At 47.9% G+C, this 21,669-nt stretch overlaps 1 protein-coding gene across 6 annotated transcripts in view; it reads left to right on the top strand.

Moving 5' to 3' along the window:
- Positions 1 to 10,806: 10,806 nt before the first annotated feature.
- Positions 10,807 to 21,669, top strand: part of Mta3 (metastasis associated 1 family member 3) — a 126,296-nt gene continuing 115,433 nt past the window's right edge. For 4 of the 6 annotated variants that reach the window (XM_036170405.1, XM_036170403.1, XM_036170406.1 and 1 more), the window contains exons 1-3: positions 10,807 to 10,954; positions 13,471 to 13,538; positions 19,411 to 19,504. In XM_036170405.1, the coding sequence (XP_036026298.1) occupies positions 10,927 to 10,954; positions 13,471 to 13,538; positions 19,411 to 19,504 (190 nt within the window). In that variant the 5' untranslated portion in view covers positions 10,807 to 10,926. The remainder of the gene's footprint in view (positions 10,955 to 13,470; positions 13,539 to 19,410; positions 19,505 to 21,669) is intronic. The other 2 variants (XM_036170404.1, XM_036170407.1) reach the window with 1 other exon arrangement.

The raw sequence follows: 21,669 nt of genomic DNA, 5'->3' as shown, positions 1-21,669 counted from the left end.
CCAAACCTTCCTCATCTTGTTCTGTGGATTAAATTAGTCTCTTTTCGAATTTCCGTTTCTGTTCCCCACTGTGCCTTGTCCGCAGAGCTGCACACATGACACTTTAAAATCATAAATTATCATCTGGAGAGGTAACTCAGCAGTGTGTATACTGTTCTTGTAAAGGATCAAGGCTTGGTTCCCAGCACACACTGTAATTCCAGTTCCAGGAGATTTGACAGCTCTCTGGGCACCTGTACTCACATGGTCTACATCAGCTCACAAAGTCACAGATGACACAGACACATAAATAAAGCATAAAATTGCAAATAGAAACCAAGGGCTGGTGAGATGATCAATGGGTAAAGGCGTTCGTTGCCAAGCCCGGGGCCTGAGTTCAGTCCCTGTGACTCACGGGAAGGAAGGAGGAACCAACTCCTGCCGGTCCTGCTCTGATGTCAGCGTGTGTACCATGGGCATACAAGAGCACACAAATAAATACATGTAACTTTAAGAATTAAAAAAAAATCATAAATCAAACTAGGTATGGCGGAGCACAGCTGTCATCTCAACAATTGGAAGGATGAAGATGCAGGTTTTGAGTTTGAGGACAGGCTGAATAGACTATTTAAAAAAGATTTCACAGGGGCTGTAGAGTTTGGGCTCAGAGTTTAAAAGGGCTTGCTGTTCTTCCAAAGATCCGAATTCACTTCCCAGCAGCCCTGCCAGGTGAGTCACAATGGCCTGTACTCTGTCTCCGGGGGTTCTAATGCCCTGTTCTGTCCCCACAGGCACCCCCACACATGTGGCACCCCCCCACACACTGATAGTTTTTTAAAACTCACATAACTCAGATCACCATCACCCCACGTTTAAACTTTCTAACTGCTGTTCTTGGTGGCACACACCTTGAATCCCAGCAGGCAGAGGCAGGGGGATCTCTCGGAGTTTTAGGCAAGCCTGGTCTACATACTGAATACCAGGACAGCCAAGGCTACATAGTGAGACGCTGTCTCAAAAAAGCAACAATAACAAGAAGAAAAATCCTTCAAACCACATCCTATTGTACTTAGAATAAAATCCAAGCCCTTTTCAGGAGCCACCAGACTGTGTGTGACCCAGACCCCGGTCACTTCTCTCACCTGACCTCCTACCTACCCGGGCCTTCCCGTCATCATCAGGTCTAGAAGCTTCTAGGTGTGGAGAATTTGCAAGTGTGTTTCTCTCTGCACAGATGTTGTGCTCCAGATGGCCCAGGGCTCTAGCCTCTCAGTGAGGTCTCCTGTTTATTTCTCCTGGTGTCCCTGAAGCTTTTCCTGACCACATCCACATTTTGTTGTGGTTCTCTAATCCTGATTTTAATTGCTGTAACATTTATCATTCTCTGTTCTCATCTATATTTACCTATTTGTATAGTTATTGTCTGTTTTCCCCACTAAAATATAAACTCAGGAGACAGGTACTTGGTTCAGTTTGGTCTCTGGGGTTATCTGCAACGCTTTTCTCTGTGTTCAGTGTGTATTTGTTGGTGTTTGGTGAATGGAAAAGGCTTTTCTTCTTTTTTCTTTTTCTGGGCATAGTGGTGCGCACCAGCAATTTGAGCACTTAGACAGCAGCCCGGTTTACACAGCAAGTTACCGGACCATTTAGGATCTCAAAAAGTAAAAACAAGCCGGGCGGCGGTGGCGCACACCTTTAATCCCAGCACTTGGGAGGCAGAGCCAGGCGGATCTCTGTGAGTTCAAGGCCAGCCTGGGCTACCAAGTGAGTTCCAGGAGAAAGGCGCAAAGCTACACAGAGAAACCCTGTCTCAATAAACAAAAACAAAAACAAAACAAAACAAAAAAAACAACAACAAGAAGAAACAATTAAAAACAAGTACAGGCTTGGGGAAAAGGCTCAGTTGGTAAACTGCTTGCCACATAAGCATGAGGACCTGAGTTGGGATCCCCTGGACCCACATAAAAACATTGGTCCTCGTTCAGTAACCCCAATTCAGGGCAAGGGGATGGAAAGGGCAGTCAGAATCAGATCCCCAGTCCAGCCGAGTCAGTGAGCTCCAGATTCAGTGAGCAATCCTGTCTCAGAGGTGGACCGTGACTGACGAAGACCTTGTACGTGTGTACACACACACACACACACACACACACACACACACACACTTCTCCCTAAAATAAACAAACAAAGGGCATTTTTGTAAATGGGGTGGGGGGAGACTGATGGTTTTTCTAGTGCCCATCCTGCACCATGGAACCATGGACTGGGGTCTGAGGTGCTGGAGGGCTTCCTAGCAAAGAAACTCCATTGAGGCATTAACTGGGGCATCACTATATTGGTACTGCACTGGTGTTCATGGGGACATGTGATATAGCTTGCGGGTACTCCAAAAAAAGCATTCAATTGCTCCCTCTGGTTCTTAATAGAGAAGTGTAGAACCCAGGCCTTTCCTTCCCTCCCTCCTTCCTTCCTTCCTTCCTTCCTTCTTTTTTGTGTATGTGTGTGTTTGTGAAAGGATAAATAAAAAGAAAGGCGGCAGTGGGGACCTTTTGGCGGGCTCTGCCAAGGTCTGCCACTACTCAAACACACCACAGTTAGTGCAAGAGATTTACTGGGGGGCGGGGAGCGGAAGGCCGTGTTGGAGCGGGGACTTGAGAGAGGCAGACAGGCAAGAAAGAAAAGATGAGGCAGGAGAGGCAAGAAGAGGCAAGGAGGAGAAAGAGGCAAGAGAGACGAGAGAGGTAAAGAGGCGAAGAGAGCGAACTGTGCCCGGCGGGCGCTTTTAAAGGGTGCACGTGTCTCATAGCTGACGGGGTGGGGGGGTGGGGGGGCACCTGGCGACACGTGATGACGTAACTGTTTCGGCAGCAGAGGCAAGCTGCTGCTGCCGCCGCAGCGGCAGAAACTAACATTAATGTTAGCAGTCATGCATTTACACTGGCTTGCTCTCTGGGACCCAGTCGGACAGGTCAGCAGCAGCCGCCGCCACTATAGCTGTGACATTGTAGCTGCTGCTATGGCCACCAAGTAGAGCACTCCCCTTATCTCCCCTTAGGAAAGGCAAGCCCTTCCCCCCTCTCCTCTTTCCCTCTGTCTTGCTCAGGGGCCACCTCTGCACCTCCCCCCAACAAACCTCCCGAGTGAGCTCTTTTGCATGGTGTGACTTTGTGGCGCCCCTTGGCTCCAACCCGCCAACGTCACCTTCCTTCCGCCACCTAAACTATTACAGTTTGGTTTTTCAAGACCAGGTTTCTTTGTGTTGCCCTGTCTTTCTTTCCTGGCACTCACTTTGTAGATCAGGCTGGACTGGAACTCACGTAGATCCATTTGCCACTGCTTCCCGAGTGCTGGGACTAAAGTGAACCCAGATTTCCTTTGCCACTATCACTAAGCTTCCCGTGCCGGGTAGGAGAGACACCAAGAACGACAAATGGAGCTGTTTCTGTGAAATTGCATTGGGCTGCTTGTGGGGGCCCAAAACAGCTTGACCACATAGCAGCCATGACAGGCTTAGAGACACAGACCACAGCTTCTGTGACAGGCTTACTGGCAGGCAACACCCAGATCCAGAGGCCATGAGCTGACCCCACCCAGGGAGGGCCTACATCTAAAGGGAAGTACCTGACATTCCAAATACTCCCCATACCCCTAGACAAATGTCAGCCAATCGGGGTCCCTCAACCCTAGAAACCCCCTCACCCCAACCTCTGCTATGCTTTCCCCTGCCCCCTGCCTGGGCTCAGGTTCTCTGCTCACATCACTGCATGTGAGACCAAACTCCACACTTGAAATAAAGGCTCTTTGCTTTTACATATGGGATTTGGTTTCCATCGTGGTCTTTGGAGTGTTCCTGCGATCTGGGCATAACACGGATTTGTGAGTATTTCCCTATTATTCTCTTATTTGGTTTAATTTTTTGTTGTGTTTGGAGAGAGTGTTTCATGTAGCCTAGGCTTGCCTCGAACTCTCAGTGTGGCCAAGGCTAACCTTGAACTCCTGATTCTCAAGCCTGTCACTCCTGTATGCTACAGTCAGTGGGATGGGCTCTCATGTCCCCCCAGCCTGGCTTTTCCTCTTTCCGTGGTGCTGAAGAAAGTCCCCAGGACCTCAAACATGGCAGCCAAATGCTGCACCTCCAGCTTCCGCCATTTGATTTTTGCGCCCCTTTGTCTCTGTAGGCCCTGACCCACCTTCTCCTTTGTCTGTAGTGTTGTTTCAATATACGTCTTGACATTTGTCTTGGGTTTTAGGCCTACTCTAATCCAAGATGATCTCATTTTGATATCCTTAACTTAATTACACCTGTAAGCAGTCTTTTCCCAAACAAGACCATATGCCTAGTTTCCAGGTAGACGTTCCTCTGCCTTCTCCCTCCTTTGAGGAGACGACAGTCATTCAAGCCACCATCATGCCTTCTGAGGAAGGGTGAGGAAGGAAGGGTGAGGTGAACCGGGTCGGGTTTGGTCCTTTCCCTTTTCTGTTCCTTACCGCAAGGGTTAGAAGTCTTGGGGGTCAGGACTCTATCGGGTCATGCTCATATTTGCTTCTGGCTATAGTCAAAGGGGCAGCCTGGGCACTCTGCCCCGGGTAGGGACTTGTGTGCCTGCTCATGCCCTACTGGTTTGCACATTTGGACCTTGACTTCTGTGGGCCGAACGGACCTGTTAAACCTGTTTCTGCTCTCCGGAGTGCTTCAATACCCTGGGGCCAGGGTTTGGCTTACTTCCGAGACCAGACAGGCTGGGTTGTGGGCTAATGGTGACAGGGAAAACAAGAATTCCAGCTCTGACCTTTCTCCTCCACTCCAGGCCTGTTCACCGGATTCTTCAGAATTCAGGAACTATCTACCCAGACACTTCCAAAGACACCTGGAACGAACCAACCCGTCCATCACCGAACTTAGTCATGCCTCAGTCCCTGTATTCTACTATGCTTAGAGACCCCCACCTACCTTTCTCCAGCCAGTTGCATATAAGCCTTAAGGCTTTCCTTTCATCCCACCTCTCCCTGAAGCCTCCAGATTTTACTGTTCCTCCTCTATGAACTACAAACCTGTCAACTTCTCTCTCAGCCCTCTGCCTCTGCTCTAGGCCAGACTAGCTCCCCCTTTCACCTACCTCATGACTTTCCTCCTGTCCTGGACCCCTTCCTCTCTGTGAGTAACTCTTGGTACTACAGCCTGATTCACTACCCCCACCCACCCACCCCCCTTTTTGAGACAGAGTCTCTCTGTATAGTTCTGGCTGTCTTGGAGCTCATTATGTAGACCAGGTTGGCCTCAAACTAAAAATATTTCTGCCTCTGCTTCCTCAGTGCTGGGATTAGAGGTCTGTGCTACCACACCAGACTCTGATTCACTTTTGCAAACATCCCTACTATATCTTCTATTACCCCCCTGAATGTTTCTCCTGATCCCACACCCTATAAGGCAAACCCTTTCTCATTCAAATCCACAATAGGCTGAAAAAGGGAAACACCAGAATCAATTGGCAACTAATCAATCGCCTGGGCCATCATCTCAGTCCCCACCGTAACTTCCAGACCCTACTTCCATCTTCAGAGAAGGAACCTTCCTGGGGCCAGAATCAAATGGCTCAGCTCACGCCCCTCTGAGGCCATTAGGGAACTATATACAGGATGTCAGCCAGGCCTGGCAGAGAACGCTCTACATCGCCAGTTCCTGGTTATCCAGACTACACAGTATGACTGCATCTCAAAGGAAAATGGCGAAGGAAAACTGAGCCCTCCTGAAACTGATCTGGAAGTTCACACTTTCAGCCAGGGAGTGGATGGAAAGCCATGACCTGGAGAAGCTGTGAAATTCCCTGTGCTGATTTCCTTCCCCTTAGGGACATTCTTGTTTTGCTTGTTGATGTCACAAGCTCTTCTTCTAGGACGAATTTGTCCATTTTTACAGCCCAGGACCTCCCTAAAATATCTGAAACAGGCTGGACTTTTCCAAAGGAGTTTGCTAAAAAACAAATTAAGTTCATGAAAGGGAGGAGGTGATAAATCATAGAAAAAGACAAACAGGGCTGCAGTTTTTCCAACGAAGCTGGGCTCTAGCTCCAGATTAATTACACCCTAGGCCCCCAGGCTCCTTTCCTGCTTCAATATCACCAGGCTCCCAGACTGCGGCCAGAAGACAGAACCCTTTTTTTTTTTTCCTTTCTCGAAAATTCCGTGCCTGAAGAGAAAAACTGTAGGAAAAAAACAAGCCAAAAGAAAAAAAAAAAAACAACAAAAACTCCATCCCTAAGTTGAGACAAAACCCCAATTCTCCGTCTCATGTATTTATCTTTTTTCTTTTTCTTTTTCTCCTTGTCTCTTTTAAGTTTCTATTTATTCATTCGTTTGTTTGTTTATTTATTTATTTTTGAGACAGGGTTTCTCTGCGTAGCCTTGGCTGTCCTGGCACTCACTCTGTTGACCAGGCTGACCTTGAATTTACAGAAATCTGTTTGCGTCTGCCTCCTGAGATTAAAGGTATGGGCCACCATGCCTAGCTATTTTTTTAATTCTTATATTAATTTAAGTGTGAGTGCGCGCGTATGAGTGTGCGTGTGTGTGCGCGTGCGTGCGTGCGTGTGTGTGTGTGTGTGTGTGTGTGTGTGTGTGTGGCATGTGAACAGACAGGGGACAATTTTACAGAAGGTGGCTTTCTCCTTCTGTCATGTAGGTCCCAGGGACTGGACTCAGGTCTTCAGGCTCGGTGGCAAGTGCCTTTACCCACTGAGCCTTCTCGGCAGTGACAGTGACAGCATCTCTTTCTTTTTCATCTTTCTTTCAGATAAGCTCTCGTGTAGCCCAAGTGGGGCTTGAACTCCTCGTCCTTCTGCCTCCAGCTCCAGAGAGACAGGATCATAGGTATATGCCACCACACCCGGCTCATTTGAAGCTTTCTTGCAGCTAATGGGGTGGTGTCCTGGATACCAACAGAAGGGACACTGTGGGCCTTGTACAGTCCTTCCCATGCGCTGCTTTAATCACAACAGCCATGGGAAGACCTGATTGGCTTTGGTGCTTCTGACATGCTTGAGGAGGCATCTCTTCTTCGGGGGTGCTTGAGAACGGTCAGAGAGAAAAGGGACCTTACCAACACCACGTTTTTAACGTGTGGCATCAACACCTGGTTTAGTCAACGCTGGGGGTAGAACTCAGGACTTCATGGATGTTAGGTGTGTATTCTACCAACGGAGCTACAAACCTCAGCTACCATTTATTCTTCTTTATTTTAAGATTTATTTTGGGCTGGGCGGTGGTGGTGCACACCTTTAATCCCAGCACTCGGGAGGGCAGAGGCCGGTGGATCTCTGAGTTGGAGGCCAGCCTGGGACTACAGAGGGAGTTCCAGGACAGCCAGGGCTACACAGAGAAATTCTGTCTTAAAAAAAAAAAAAGGAGAGAGAGAGATGTATTTTTCTTTCTTTCTTTTTTTTTCCCCGAGACAGGTTTCTCTGAGTAGCTTTGCGCCTTTCCTGGAACTCACTTGGTAGCCTAGGCTGGCCTCGAACTCACAGAGATCTGCCTGCCTCTGCCTCCCGAGTGCTGGGATTAAAGGTGTGTGCCACCACTGCCCGGAGAAATGTACTTTTATTTATGTGTGTGCATGTGTGTTTGTGTGTAGGCATATGCATGGGAGTGTAGGTATATGCAGAGGCCAGAAGATGTTGAATCCCTTGGAGATGGAGTTACAGACAACTGTGAGTTATCTGATAGGGGTTCTGGGATCTTAACTTGGGTCCTCTGGAAGAGCAGTGAATGCTCTAACTGCTGACCCACCCGTCCTCCCCAATTCTTTAGGATATTAAGCGTTTGCTATGTAGAGGATCCTGTCTTGGAACTGGAGGTAGAAGGGGCTCAATACAGAATCTGGGGGATGTGAGGGCGTCTGGTGTGGTCCCCATCATCCCTTAGTCTGTAGTGTGGTCTGTAGGCTGAGGCTGCTCCTAAGAAGAAACGGGCGTGGGAAATGTTCTTAGCCCCTTTCACACACTTACTGTGGTAAGGTCAGGGACCTCAAAAACCCGAGGAAATGACACAGCAGACAAGGAAGTAACGAGAATACAGACATACTTTGAGGAAGAACATTTTTGTACTTATTGTTTTTGAGCCGGGGTCTCCTGCAGTCCAGGGTGGTTTTACATTGTGCAGCTGAGGAAGACCCTGAGCTCTCTGTCCCCCGATCTCCACTTTCAACCCAAGGACTGGGTGCAGGGATTAGAAGCATAGGCTATCAGGATGGGTTTATTCAGTACTGAGGGTCTAACCCAGAGCTTCATGCATGGTAGGTAAACGGTCTGTCCACTAGGCTACATCCCAGCCACGGAGCCCTAGCTAGCCTCAGATTTGCTACACAGTTTAGGGTAATCTTGGACTCCTGCCAACGGGGCTTCGAGTAGAAAACTTAGTGTGTATGTGCACATATATGTAGGCTATGATGTGCATATGGGGCTCTGCGGACAACTTTTGAGAATTTTCTCTTTTCCACCATGTGGGCTCCCGGGATCAAAATCAAGTCGCCAAGCTTGGCAGCAAGCATCTTTAGCCCACTGAGTCCCGCCCCTGTAACTGCCTCCCCACCAACTCTTGTTCATTTATTACTTAAAAATTATGAGCAAACCTTCTGAAACTCATGATCCATTTCCTTGAAAATTTCAGGCTGTATTCTTACTAGAAGACAGACTGTGGTTCAGCGGACTGTGGTGGGCCAGAGGAAAGTACTGAATTACACTTAGTACTTAATGCTGCCAGGACACTATTCCAGGTGAATTATTCGGCCTATTTGTGTGTCAGCTCAGAAACGGAGAGTGGTGTAGAAAAGTCACAATACGCTTTTGGTGGGATCTCCCATGGAAGAGTCATGATAAATAACAGCTATGTTGTCATTGTGCCAGAGCACTTTGGTTTTCTTCTCCGAGCCTGAAGAGCCCAGGGCTCACAGGTTGGAGCATTGTAAGAACTCCTCTGGAATCGGAGGCTTCCTAGGGATAAAGAGGAAGCAACAGACACCTGCTGTTTGCATAGTGCTCCCCCCCATCCCCCCCCGGTGTGGTTACAAAGCATCTTCAGATATCATCACAGCTGACCCTCCTCACACCTGTGCGGTGGAAGTAATGTCTCCACTTGATAGATGTGAAAACAGGCCACGGAATAATCGGAATAACGGCAAAAGCGCATTTTTTATTTATTTGCCTCCGCTACTCATAAGATCATTTTTTTCTCAATATTTTGTGGTAAAGGAACATCAACTCAAACGCAGTCTCCTTTTCTGGGGACACCTCCTACCCTGGCACTGACCTGAGACTGTCAGTATCGCCAGGCACTAGTGGACAATCTTTGTCATGTTTATTACGAAACCGTGTCTGGGTGTAGTTTGGAATGGCTTGGCTTTCCTAAAGGAAGCTGTGTGTTCATTTGGGGCAAGGCAGTCCAGAAGAAGGTCCTGCTCTGTATCCCAAGCTGGCCACAAACCAGAGTACTGGGATTACAGATGCGCATATGAAGGGTATGAGGAATATGAAAAGGACATGCATACCTAATCAGCATGGGAAGATTAACCATTTAAAAGCTCTCCAGTGGGGCGTGGTATCCCACACCTCTCATACAATCCCAGCACTTGAGAGGCAAAGGCTGGAGGCGGCAAGAGCCAGCCCGAGCCTAGACCCTGCTTAAAATAAATAAGGCTGGTGAGATAGCTCAGTCAGTGCAGTGCTTACAGCCATTGAAATGACTACCCGAGTTCAATCCCCAGACCCATAGGATAGACCTACACCTATGTGTCATGGCCATCATGCCCTCACATCGTATATAATCAATACATAAATGTACTAAAAATTCAAAAACAAACCAGCAAACACGAAAGAGCTGGGGCTACAGTTCAGTGACGGAGGGTGTGCAAAGCCCTGGCTTCAATCCCCAACACTGCAAAAGAAAGGGAGGGGGAGGGGAGGTCAGTTAGCCGACCAGCTACACCAAACTGTTTTGACAGGCCCTCCTCCTTTTGCTGGGGGCCCACGGCACAGATTGTGGAAACCCTGTTCCCTTACCGGCCAAGGAAGCCTTCCTGTGCCAAAGGTTTCTCTTGGTTAAAGCACACGCCTTGAACAGAGCCTGGTTAGAGGCAAGGCCTGAGGATGTGTGTGTGTGTGTGTGTGTGGGGAGTCAGTTCTGCTCAGCTCAGTTTTGGCCCAACCACCGTAGACCTCCCAATGTGGTGGGGGGGTGGAGAACCAGCTTCTTTGGGCTCTTTTGGTGGCTGGGTCTCAGACTGGGCAAGCTGCGTGCACATGGGGTCTTCTCGGGGGAGGTGAGGGGAGGGTGGGAGAGGAGGCCCAGGGCCTGCATGCTGCAGGCTCTAAAGCCACACCAAACACCCTCTCACCACGAGGGAGGGACGCCAGCCTCTGTCGCCCGCCTGGATTCCATCGGGAGAGTTGCACCCAGAAGGGCGTTCGTGGGCTGGAGGTCACACCGAGGGGAGGGGAGGAGAGGGGTGTCCCCGGGGTGTGTGGGGTGGGGGGAGGACAGAAGCAGGCGAGGAGAACCTGTCCCAAGGTGGACAGGTGACGAGGGCAAGGGAGACAGCCGCTCGCAGTGGCCGAGCCTCTGCCCCCACCCAGGTCCCTGCACAGACCCTGGCCCTGGGCTGCTCCGGCAGGCTCCTGCGGGTGGTCCCGGGGTCCCCTTTCCCCCCCACGCAGCCCGGCGCCCGGTCCCCGCTGCTCTCCGGCCTCCCGGGCCCGCTCGGCGTGGCTCGGCCGGCGCTGGGGGCGGGCACAGCCCCCTCCCTCGGTGTCCCCTCCCCGTCCCTCCCCCTCCCCCGTGGCGAGGCGGCGGCGGCGGCGGCGGCGGCGGCGGCGGCAGCGGCGGTCGAGGCTCAGGCGGCGGCGGCGGCGGCGGCGGCGGGCGGGGCTGCTCGGCTCGGGCTCCGCGGGCGGGCGGGCGGACATGGCGGCCAACATGTACCGGGTCGGAGGTAGGAAGGCCCGGCCCTTCCCCGGCCCCGTCGGGGCGCGGGCGGCGGGAGCGGGGGGTCCGGGCGGGAGCCCGGGCCGAGGGCGCCGCGTTCCGGCGGGCGGGGAGCAAAGGGGGGGCTCCCCACCTCCACTCCCCTCCCCCACCGCCCCTGCCCCGCGTCGCAGGGCTGCAGGCCTCTTCTGGGGACACGCATCGGGCATCCCCCCCTCTCTCCCCCTTTAGGAGCGCCCCAAAGGGACAGGGCCCCTGCAAGCCCCCTTAGAGCCGAGTGGCTTCCCCCCCCCCCCGCGTGGCTTTTGGGCACTGGGGAGTGGGGAGGGGGGAGCTGGGGACACCCTCCTCCCCCCCTCCCGTCTGCCCCCTACCCCCCACTCCCCACCCCGACCCTGCTTCTGCTTCTGCTTCCGTGTGGGCTGGTGGGGGGACACACGGATGGTGGCACAGCTGGCTGGACAGGCCTGTTTGCAGAGCCAGGGCTCTGCACCTCCGCCGCTGCTTCACCCCCCCCCCCCCAACTCCCTTCGGGTTCTCGTTCAGCACCCCCCTCCGCCCAACAAGAGTGGGGCTGGATGTATGTGGGGGGGGCAGGGAGCCGCAGCCCCCAGGTAGGGAGTTTGAGCTCAGGCAGGACGTTGGCTCTGCTGTCTGTCTTCCCAGCCTTCTCCTGCAGAAGAGAGAAATAAGGTCAAACAAACTTTCCCTGCTCACGACGCCCTCCCTCCCTCCTTCCTGGTAAAATAATAATTCAGATAAGTGGCGTGTTTGTGAGTGAGGCAGGCTCTTCCCTCTCTGCTCATTAGCCGAGCTCCTTCCTGATGGATGGTGGTAGGGAATGGCCTGGCTGAAATGAGGCCACTTAGCAGCGGAGAGCCTAGCCTGGAGGGAGCCGCTAAGGTAGACAGTGACTGTGCAGTCTGGTCCCTCAGGTAAACACACAGTGGGGAGTTTCCAGCGACTCTGTGGAAGGAAAAGCCACGCTTGGGAAAATCTTGTAGGTTTAGTTGACAGCTTGCCATCATTTCTTTATAAGGGCCTAAATGGAGTCGGATCAAATAGGATAAAAGGGTCAGAAAGATCCCAGCACCCTGCCTAGATGGCTCTGACTCTCCCCAAGGAGCCCTGCCTGCCCTGGTCACCTTCCCAGGTAGAGCATGGAAAAGTTTGCTACCAGGCTTTCTCTTACCCACTCTGCCCACCACATTTATTTATTTAATTATTTTTTAAGTTGATGCTTGAAATGAAATTGGGCTGGTAAGCCTTTCTCTTTGCTTCGAATTTGTCTTAGGTCAACAGTTTTATGTAAGATACAATCTCCAGGGCTGATTGGTTTGGAGGGCAAGGATGTGGAAGCTGCCCTGGGAAGATGCGTTAGTGCGCTCTGATGATAACACAGTGATGATGATGTCTGGTTGTCATTGTGGTGGTGGTTTTGGGTTTGTTTTGTTTGAGACAGGGTGTTTACATAGCCCTAGCTGCCCTGGAACTCACTCTGTAGACCAGGCTGGCCTCACAGAAATCTGTCTGCCTCTGCCTCCCAAGTGCTGGGACTTAAGGCTTGTGCTTTTGTTTTGTTTTCTGTTTGAGACAAAGTCTTGGTTTGTAGCTGACACTGGCCTCTTCTTTGTAATCCTGTCTTTGCAGCTCCCCCCTCCCCCCATTACACTAAGTCATGCTTCAAACGCTCTACCACTGAGCTAAATCCCCAACCCCGCTTCTTCCTTTTTTAAAAAAATTAAATAATTTAAGGCTGGGCATTGTGGCACATGCTAGTAAATTCAGCCTGTGAGAGGTAGGGGCAGGAGGCCTGGAGCTGAGGTCCACTCTCAGTTATATAGCTAGTTCTTGCCATCTTGGACTAATGGAAAGCTGTTTCTATAAGCAAAAGTAAGAGAAATTTAAGCAGGGGGTGGTGCATGCCACCTGTCCCAACACTTAGGAGTGTGAGGCAGGGGGATATTGCGTTATATATATAAATCGGTTTGGGCTACTTAGAAGTGGTAAGTCTATGAAAGTAACAGACGGGGTTCAGCTTATTGAGGTTGCGTTACAGTGAGTGGATAACCTACTTACTAAGGTGAATTGCCTAATATAGAAAGTTGTATCAATAAACTTGCACACTTTTCTGTTTGTTTTCGAGACAGGGTTGCTCTGTGTAGTCTTAGCTCTCCTGGAACTCACCCTGTAGACCAGGCTGGCCTTGAACTCACAGAGATCCACCTGCCTCTGCCTCCCGAGCGCTGGGATTAAAGGCGTGCGCCACCACCGCCCTGTTGCACACTCTTGATCTCAGCACTGTAATCCTAGGCAGAGGCAAGCAGGTCTCTGGGAGTTTGAGGCCAGCCTGGTTAACATGGCAAGTTCTGAGACATCCAGGGCTGTGTATTGTGACCCTGTCCAAAAGCAAACAAGCAAGCAAGCAAGCAAGCAAACAAACAAACAACAAAACAGCAGCAGAAAAGGGAGCTGTCTAATGTGAAGTACTTGTTGAAAAATTCTGTGACTTTTTGATTGCAGATTACGTTTACTTTGAGAACTCCTCCAGCAACCCATACCTAATCAGAAGAATAGAAGAGCTGAACAAGGTGAGCAGTGTCCTTGCGTCAGCTGTTCAACATCAAGGTGCTTTCCTCTAGGGGTTTTGGGTAAAGGGCCAAAGCCGTGATTTTTACTTTGAGTTCCAGATGAAGAATTAATTTTTTTCCCCAAGAGACAGAGTTTCTCTGTGTAGCTCCAACTGCCTTAGAACTTGCTTTGAAGACCAGGCTGGCCTTGAACTCACAGAGATCCGCCTGCCTCTGCCTCCTGAGTGCTGGGATTAAAGGCGTGTGCCACCATGCCTGCTGTTCAGTTCTAGACTGTGAAAGTTTTTCACACTCTACAGAGTTCTACAGGCTTCTGAGTATTTACTTTTTATAAAGATTTTTTTTTTTTTTGTCTGATGTTATTGAATAAAAGATTGCAGATCTCTTCAAATTGCTTTGAGTGCTAAAGATCAGGTCTATTTTTTAAAGAACTCGCTCGGTTCCTTTTCATATTTAGAACTGTAGTATGTATTTTGTTTGTTTCTTTAAGACAGGCTTCCACTGACTTCAAAATCACAATCCTCCTGCCTCAGCTTCCCAAGTATTGTGTTTTGCAATTGTTAATGAATTAATATTTTCCTCTGCTAGCTTTAGAAGGAAGAATCCTTCTAAACTAGGCATGGCGGTTTACGCCTATAGTCAGTCAAGCACGTGGGAGCTCAAGGTTAGCTTAGGCTTCAGAATGAGACCTTGTCTCACCCACCCTGCCCCAGAATTATAAAATGTGTCAATGTGATCCTAGCACTTGGGAGACTGACACAGGAATATTCTATCTAGTTCAAGTCTGGCCTGGGTTTTATTACTTAAGACTGTCTCAAGAAACAAAATGGGGGCCTGGAGAGATGGCTCAGAGGTTAAGAGCCCGACTGCTCTTCCAGAGGTCCTGAGTTCAATTCCCAGCAACCACATGGTGGCTCACAACTATCTGCCATGAGATCTGGTGCCCTCTTCTGTGTACATAATAAATAAATAAAAATAAATAAAATTAAAAAAAAAAAAAAAGAAACAAAATGGGAGGCTGGGACGATAGCTCAGTTGGTAAAGCATTTGCCTGGCAACCATCAAGACCTGAGTTCAGACACCAGAATCCATGTTCAAAGATAGAAAGAAAAACCGGTTTAGTGGCTTCTGCTTACAATCCTTGCCCTGGGACTCACAAGCCAGCCAGGCGAACCTAATTGAGGAGTTCCAGGCCAGTGGGAGATGAGTCTCAAAAACCAAAAGGAAGGGAAAACAAAATTTAAAAACTCAATGGGAAAGAAAACCAGTCGGGCGGGGAAATGTAGAGCCAGGCAGATTTCTGAGTTCAAGGCCAGCCTGGTCTACAGAGCGAGATCCAGGACATCCAGGGCTACACAGAGAAACCCTGTCTTGAAAGAAAAAAAAAAAAAGAAAGAAAGAAAGAATACAAATTGAATCCAAGTACTTGGTGAATGGTAAGGCCATGTATAAGCATAAACATGACTGGATGGTGGTGGTGCATGCCTTTAATCCCAGCACTCAGGAGGCAGAGCCAAGCAGATCTCTGAGTTCTAGGCCAGCCTGGTCTATAGAGTGAGTTCAAGGACAGGCACACAGAGAAACCCTTGTCTCGAAAAAACAACCCCCTCCAAACAAAAATAAAAACAAAACCCCCAAAAACATGAGACAATTCAGAAAGGCATTAGTTCAACAATTTTTTATTTAAAGCTTTTACCTATGTGCCAGTCGTTTATCCTAAGACGCTTAAAATGTGTTATTGACTGAAAGAAAAGACCATGATACACACTAGTTTGGGAAAACGGTTTTGAAAACAAACACAACGTAGTATGAATAAATTTATATGTGTGTGTGTTTTCCTCTAAAACCTTGTCATTTCATCTGAGTACAGGCTAGGGAACGTAAAAGAGAGAAGTTTCTGCTGTTTTGGTTTTGGTTTCTGGTTTTGAGACAGGGTTGCATGGATTCCACGCTGGCTGTGAACTCCTGGTGCTCTGTCCTGAGGGCTGGGATGAGAGTTATGAACCACCTACAGCAGAAGAACACAAAATAAACATCAAACCATGTTTATCAAGAGATTTTAGTTTTGAATCTAAAAAGTTCCAGAGTTCTAAGGAGACCAGGCAAGGTCCTGGGTTCTTTCACCCTGTTAACTCAAAAGAGGCAACTAACTGAACTCTAGATTACGTGTTTACAGAGTGCTATCCTGTGTGTGACATTTTATGGTTAACACCTCTCTAGTTTTACTTTTACTTCGATGGCTGATATGTTTGTCTCTAAAGTACGTGTTTTACATCACCTATGCTTTTTCGTGCCTAAAAGCACCAAAAAAATACAGCTCAGTTGGTCGAATGCTAGCCTAGCACACACAGAGCTCCTGGGTCCAGTGCCCAGCCCAGAAAAAGCTGGGTGTGGTAGTGTGCACACCCATAGTCCCAGCACTGAGGAGATAGAGGCTGGGGGATGGGAAGTCTTTATCAGCCAATGGAGAGCTGAAGGCCAGCCCAAACAACACGTAAAAATGCCTCCTGCTTGCTTTCTCCCCAAGTCATTTAACACCTTCAAATATTTAATTCAAGGCTGTGTTGCTCAGTGGTATGGCACTTGCTTTCCATTTCTAAGGCTTACCACCCTGGCACTGCAAAACAGAAGAAAAAAAATCTTTTAAAGGAAAAGAGAAGGTCAGTAAGATGGTTCAGTGGCTAAAAGTGCCTCCGTGGTCAAAAACAAAGATCGAGACTGCATACTTTTATTTTTTGTGATTTGGTTTCACTCTGTCATCTTGGCTGGCCTAGAACTTCCCGTGTAGACCAGGCTGGCCTCAAAAAGCACAGAAGTCGGCCTGCCTCAAGTGTTAGTATTAAAGATGTGTGCCACCACGCCCAGCATGGAGGCAAATCTTGCTGTGTTCCCCAGGTTGCTCTTGAACTTTCTTGGTGATTCATGCTCACCTCAGAGTTTCTATTTTTGAAACAGGGTCACACATAACTCACGTTGGCCTTGAGCTCACTATGACGCAGAGGTGGGCTTTGAACTCATCTCCTGCCTCTGCCTTCTGAATGCTAGAATCACAGATGGGCTCCAACACGCCTGTCTTGTTGGGGTGTTGAGCTATACCTGTAGCCTTCCCTAGCCACCACCACACTACCTATCACTAAACACTGAACCTAGGCCCTTGCGTGTGCTAGACAAATGCCCTACCACTGAGCTGTATTGCTTTTTGAGAGATTCTCACAGTGTAGACCTGTTGGCCTGGAACTTTCAATGTAGGCAGAGCTGGACTCAAAACCTGGGGCAATTCTTCTGCCCCTGCCTATTGAATGCTGAACTTATAGCATTGGTGATGTACTGAGTTCCCACACCTGCATATACAAGTTTTTGCAAATAATTTCCAAAGATTCCCTAAAGCCATTTCATGGAGCCTTAATCAGGATCCCTCCTGCCATTTGGGAACTATTGGCAATGGGCATGGAAATTTAGGAAACCTTCCCATTGATTTGCCCGACTCTCCATTTGGAGTACTGGGGATTGAACCCAGGGCCTTGAACATGCTGGGCCAGTGCTATATCATTGGGCTGTGTTTATAGCCCTTGTTTTTTTATTTTTTTATTTGTTTTTGTTTTGAGACAAAGCCCAGGCCTGTCTTCAATTCTCATTGTTCTGTCTCTGTCAGATTCTAGGAGGGACGGCCCACCAAGCTCAGTGTTAACTCTTACCATCTATAACACACGCTCCCACCCCAGCCCCTGCACTCTCTGCTTTACACACCAGCTCCTCAGTGGAGCATTATTTAGACAAGCAAAGCTTCAGAGAAATGGTTTGTGTGTATTTTGTGGAAGGGAAGAGCCGTGCTGTACTGTAGTCCTGAGGATGGACAATGCCTCCATAGTCGTACGGGAAGAACAATACCTCACTGTTGTGAGTGATCCCATTGTCAAGAAGAGTGTGTGTGGCCAGGAGAAGATTGTCGTTGCTGGGGATTCAACCCCAGGCTGTGTACATCCTAAGAATGCATCCTGTCACTGAGCCACACCCATTAGTCCTGAGGATATTATTATTATTTATAATTTATTTAATTTTATTTTATGTGCATTGGTGTTTTGCCTGCATTTATGTCTGTGTGAGGGTATCAGATTCCCCGGAACTGGAGTTATATATAGACAGTTGTGAGCTGCCATGTGGGTACTGGGAATTGAGTCACGGGTCCTCTGGAAGAGCAGCCAGTGCTCTTAACCATTGAGCCATCTCCAGACCCAAAGAGGTTTTTATTTATTATTTATTTATTTTTTATTTTTTTGAGACAGGGTTTCTCTGTGTAGCCCCCCTTTAACTGTCCTGGAACTAACTATATAGACCAGGCTGGCCTTAACTCAGAGAGATTCTCCTACCTCTGCCTCCTGAGTGCTGGGACTAAAGGCGTGAGTGCCGCCCTCAACCCTCACGGATTGCCAGTTAGTTCTAAAACAGCCTTTGTTATGTAGTGAGATCTTGACTTTAAAAAAGCTGTGTGTGTGGCACACTCCTTTAATCCCAGCACTCAGGAGGCAGAGGCAGGCAGATCTCTGAGTTTAAGACCAGCCTGGTCTACAGAGTGAGTTCCGACAGCCAGGGCTGCACCGAGAAACCCTGTCTCAAAAAGCCAAAAAAAAAAAAAAAAAGAAAAAGAAAAAGAAAGAAATATTCTGAACTACATCTTTCTCCCTCAAGCAGGTTTAACTGAGAATTTAATCATCTTTGTAGAGCATTGCTGTTAGGAGAACTCACTAATGAGACAGAAATGAGAATGCACGCAGAGTGCAGCCCTAGATTTTATTTACATGGAAATATCGGCCTGTTCATTTAGCAGATTGCTGGATCATTGCTTCTGGAGGATGAGTTTGATCACAACATTACGAAATATATTGGCATTTGGGAAGGCATTTAATATGATTTCAATTTGAAGGGGCAATATTTCCACAGTACCGTTTCTCACTAAAACGTTGCTGCTGAACTTGGTAAAATTGACAGATTTATTATGGTATATGTTCTTGATATTTGAATGTATCTTTTAAGTCCAGATACATTCTGAAAGCGTGCGCCACGCATATTAGAAATTGGACATTATGGTAACATTTTATTGTAATCTATGTGTTTTTATGAAGAGCTTGCCAGTGAATGATTGACCTGCTTGAAAGCTTGGGGAATTTATAGATATTAGAACAGGAGCCTGGGTCTCAGCTGCAGTCAATTACAGCCGAACTGATTGTATTCTAGACTCTAGTCAGAAAGACTTCCGTGTTGGGAACTCAGAGTTTCGGATATTTTTCACCTGTGGAGGTAAACTGAGAGTATTGACTGTGTGGAGCCTGTGTTTGCAGTTCTGTCCTGCCTGCTGGCTCCCACCCCCTGCAGAGATGTCATTGAAGAACTGGGACTGGGTGATGTTACACTTAACCTGTGCAGTCTGGGGATGGGTTTGAGCAATGTACAGCAATGACTACATCCAGGGCCGTGAACCAATTATTTGTGGCTTTTAAAATTGGAGGGATTAATCAGGCTGGTATGGTTGTGAATGCCTGGGGGAGGTGAAGGCAAGAGGAGAGTGAGTTCAAGGCCAGCCTGGGTTATGGGAAACCCTGTCTCATAACACCTACACACAAAGTTAGGGGAGCTCTTCTCCCTTTCCTTCTCTCTGGGTCTCGCTGTTGTTTGTGTTTTGAGACAGTGTCTTGGTAAATAGCCCTGGCTGGGGCGGAACGCTGTGTACCCTGATCTGATCACTAACTCTTCCGGCTCCTGATTGAGCTTTCCAAGTGCTGGGGTTAGAGGCACTTGCCGCCGCACACAGCTTTTAAGCGTGTTGTATCTTTGAGACTTCAGGTCCGGTATGACTTTTGTTTTTCTTATTTCTTAGACTGCAAGTGGCAACGTGGAAGCAAAAGTAGTTTGCTTTTATAGACGACGTGACATCTCCAACACGCTCATAATGCTTGCCGATAAGCATGCCAGTAAGTGAAACGGCTTTCTTTCCAATCAAAAAATAAAACATGTCTTGTGTTTTTCATGATGTGAGGAAAATGTTTTCTATCACTACGGAGCTTTTTGTTTCTTTTTTATGTTTTATTATTTATTTGTTTCTTAATTTTTATTTTGTGTTTATGGTGTTGGCCTGAATGTGTATGTCTGTGCACCACATGCATGCCTGGTGCCTTCAGAAGCAAAAGAAGGCGTAGGATCCCCTGGAGCTGGAATTAGAGGTGGTTGTGAGCTGCCATGTGGGTGCTGGGAATTGAATCTGGGTACTTTGGAAGAACAGCCAATGTTTCTGACCTCGAAGCCAACTCTCTAATCCTTTAAAAAAAAAAAAAAGAAAGAAAATTAGTGTGTGTGTGTGTGTGTGTGTGTGTGTGTGTGTGTGTGTGTGAGATTGTGTGTGTGAGATTGTGTGATTGTGTGTGTGTGTGATCCTGTGTGTGTCATTGTGTGTGTGTGTGTGTGAGATTGTGTGATCCTGTGTGTGTGTGATTGTGTGTGTGTGTGTGTGTGTGTGAGTGAGAGATTGTGTGTGTGCCATCTTGCCTGAATGGAGGACACCTCAAGAATCAGCTTTGCCCTTTTGCCCTCTCACCTTCTTGTAGTTCTGTGGGTAACCAGGCTTGGTGGCAAGCACTCCATCCTCTCATCCATCTTGAGGGACCTCCCTTCTGTGTCTTTTAATTTCCCTTGCAGTTTATCTTTTTTTTTTTTTTTTTTTTTTTTCCCCAGAGCTGAGGACCGAACCCAGGGCCTTGTGCTTGCTAGGCAAGCTCTCTACTGCTGAGCTAAATCCCCAACCCCGTTCCCTTGCAGTTTAAATGGGAGTAGTTTTGGAGTAGTATTTGTTTCCTCTCTTTCTTTTCTCCATGTATGGACAGAGATCTAATTTATATATATATATATGAGAATATGGTTTATGTATTTATAATATTGTGTGTGTGTGTGTGTGTGTGTGTGTTAGGGAGTGAACTGAAGACCTCGTGCATGCTAGGGAAGTGCTCTACCTCTGAGCTACATCCCAGTCCCAGGTCACACGTCTTTAGATTATGTCATGTATACTTTTACTCAGTAATTAACATAAATTGAAATACAATGTTTTGAAAGTTAGCTTTAGCTAACCATCAGGGTAGTATTTCTGTTATTGCTTATTATAGTTTCTTTGTGGGTACTGTTTTGAGGAAATTTATATTCATTGTGGTGTTTCAATGGAGAAAACTTTCTCTTTTTAACAACTGGGTAGAATTTTGATTTTGGTTTTTGTTTTTGAGCAGCAACTTCATGTATACTCATGATCTTGCCTCAGCCTCCTAAATGCTCCAGATAGAGGTCTGTGTGTTACTATAACTAGCTAATATTTGCAATTTTTCCCCAAGTGTTTATTGTTACACATTTATAGTACTAGGTATATAAGAAATTAAAATTTTGCTAGAAAAAGTACCAAGTCTTATTTAGATATGGAGAATTCCTATAGATGTATACTTGGTGTTTTTTTTTGTTTTTGTTTTTGTTTTTTGTAGCTTAAAATTGTGTGTGCCTGTAAGTGTGCCTCTGTGTGTGTGTGTGTGTGTGTGTGTGTGTGTGTGTGTGTGTATGTGTGAACATATGAGATTAACATTGGGATGTTGTCTCAGTTACTTTCTATTGCCGTGATGATAAAACACCATGACCATGACTTACAAAAGCAGGTGTTTAACTGGGCTTACAGTTCCAGAAGGTCAGAGTCCATGATGGTGAGAGGAAGCACAAAGCAGACAGCAGACATGGCAAGGTGGGGACTGAGACTTCACATCTTGATCCACAAACATGAAGCAGAGAACATGCTGGGAATGGCCTGACTCTTTTGAAATGCTAAAGCCAGCCCTTGGCGACACACCTCTGCCCACAGGGCCACACCTCCTCATCCTTCCCAAACAGTTCCCCCGGCCATGGGCCTGGTCTTCAAACATGTGAACCTATGGGCCAGTCTCATTCAAACCACAGCCAGTGTCTTCCTAATTTATTCTTTGCTTTTTCGGGACCAGTTGTCGTGTATCCCAGGCTGGTTTTGAACTTATTACATAAATGAGTCTGACCTTGGAATTCGGATCCCCCTACCTCCACCTCCCAAGTGCTGGGATCGTAAGTGTGTGTCACCACC

This window comes from Onychomys torridus, chromosome 21 (assembly GCF_903995425.1).
Source record: "Onychomys torridus chromosome 21, mOncTor1.1, whole genome shotgun sequence".
Lineage (NCBI taxonomy): Eukaryota > Metazoa > Chordata > Mammalia > Rodentia > Cricetidae > Onychomys > Onychomys torridus.
The sequence above is the reverse complement of the archived record's forward strand: the minus strand, read 5'-3'. Positions and strand labels throughout refer to the sequence as shown.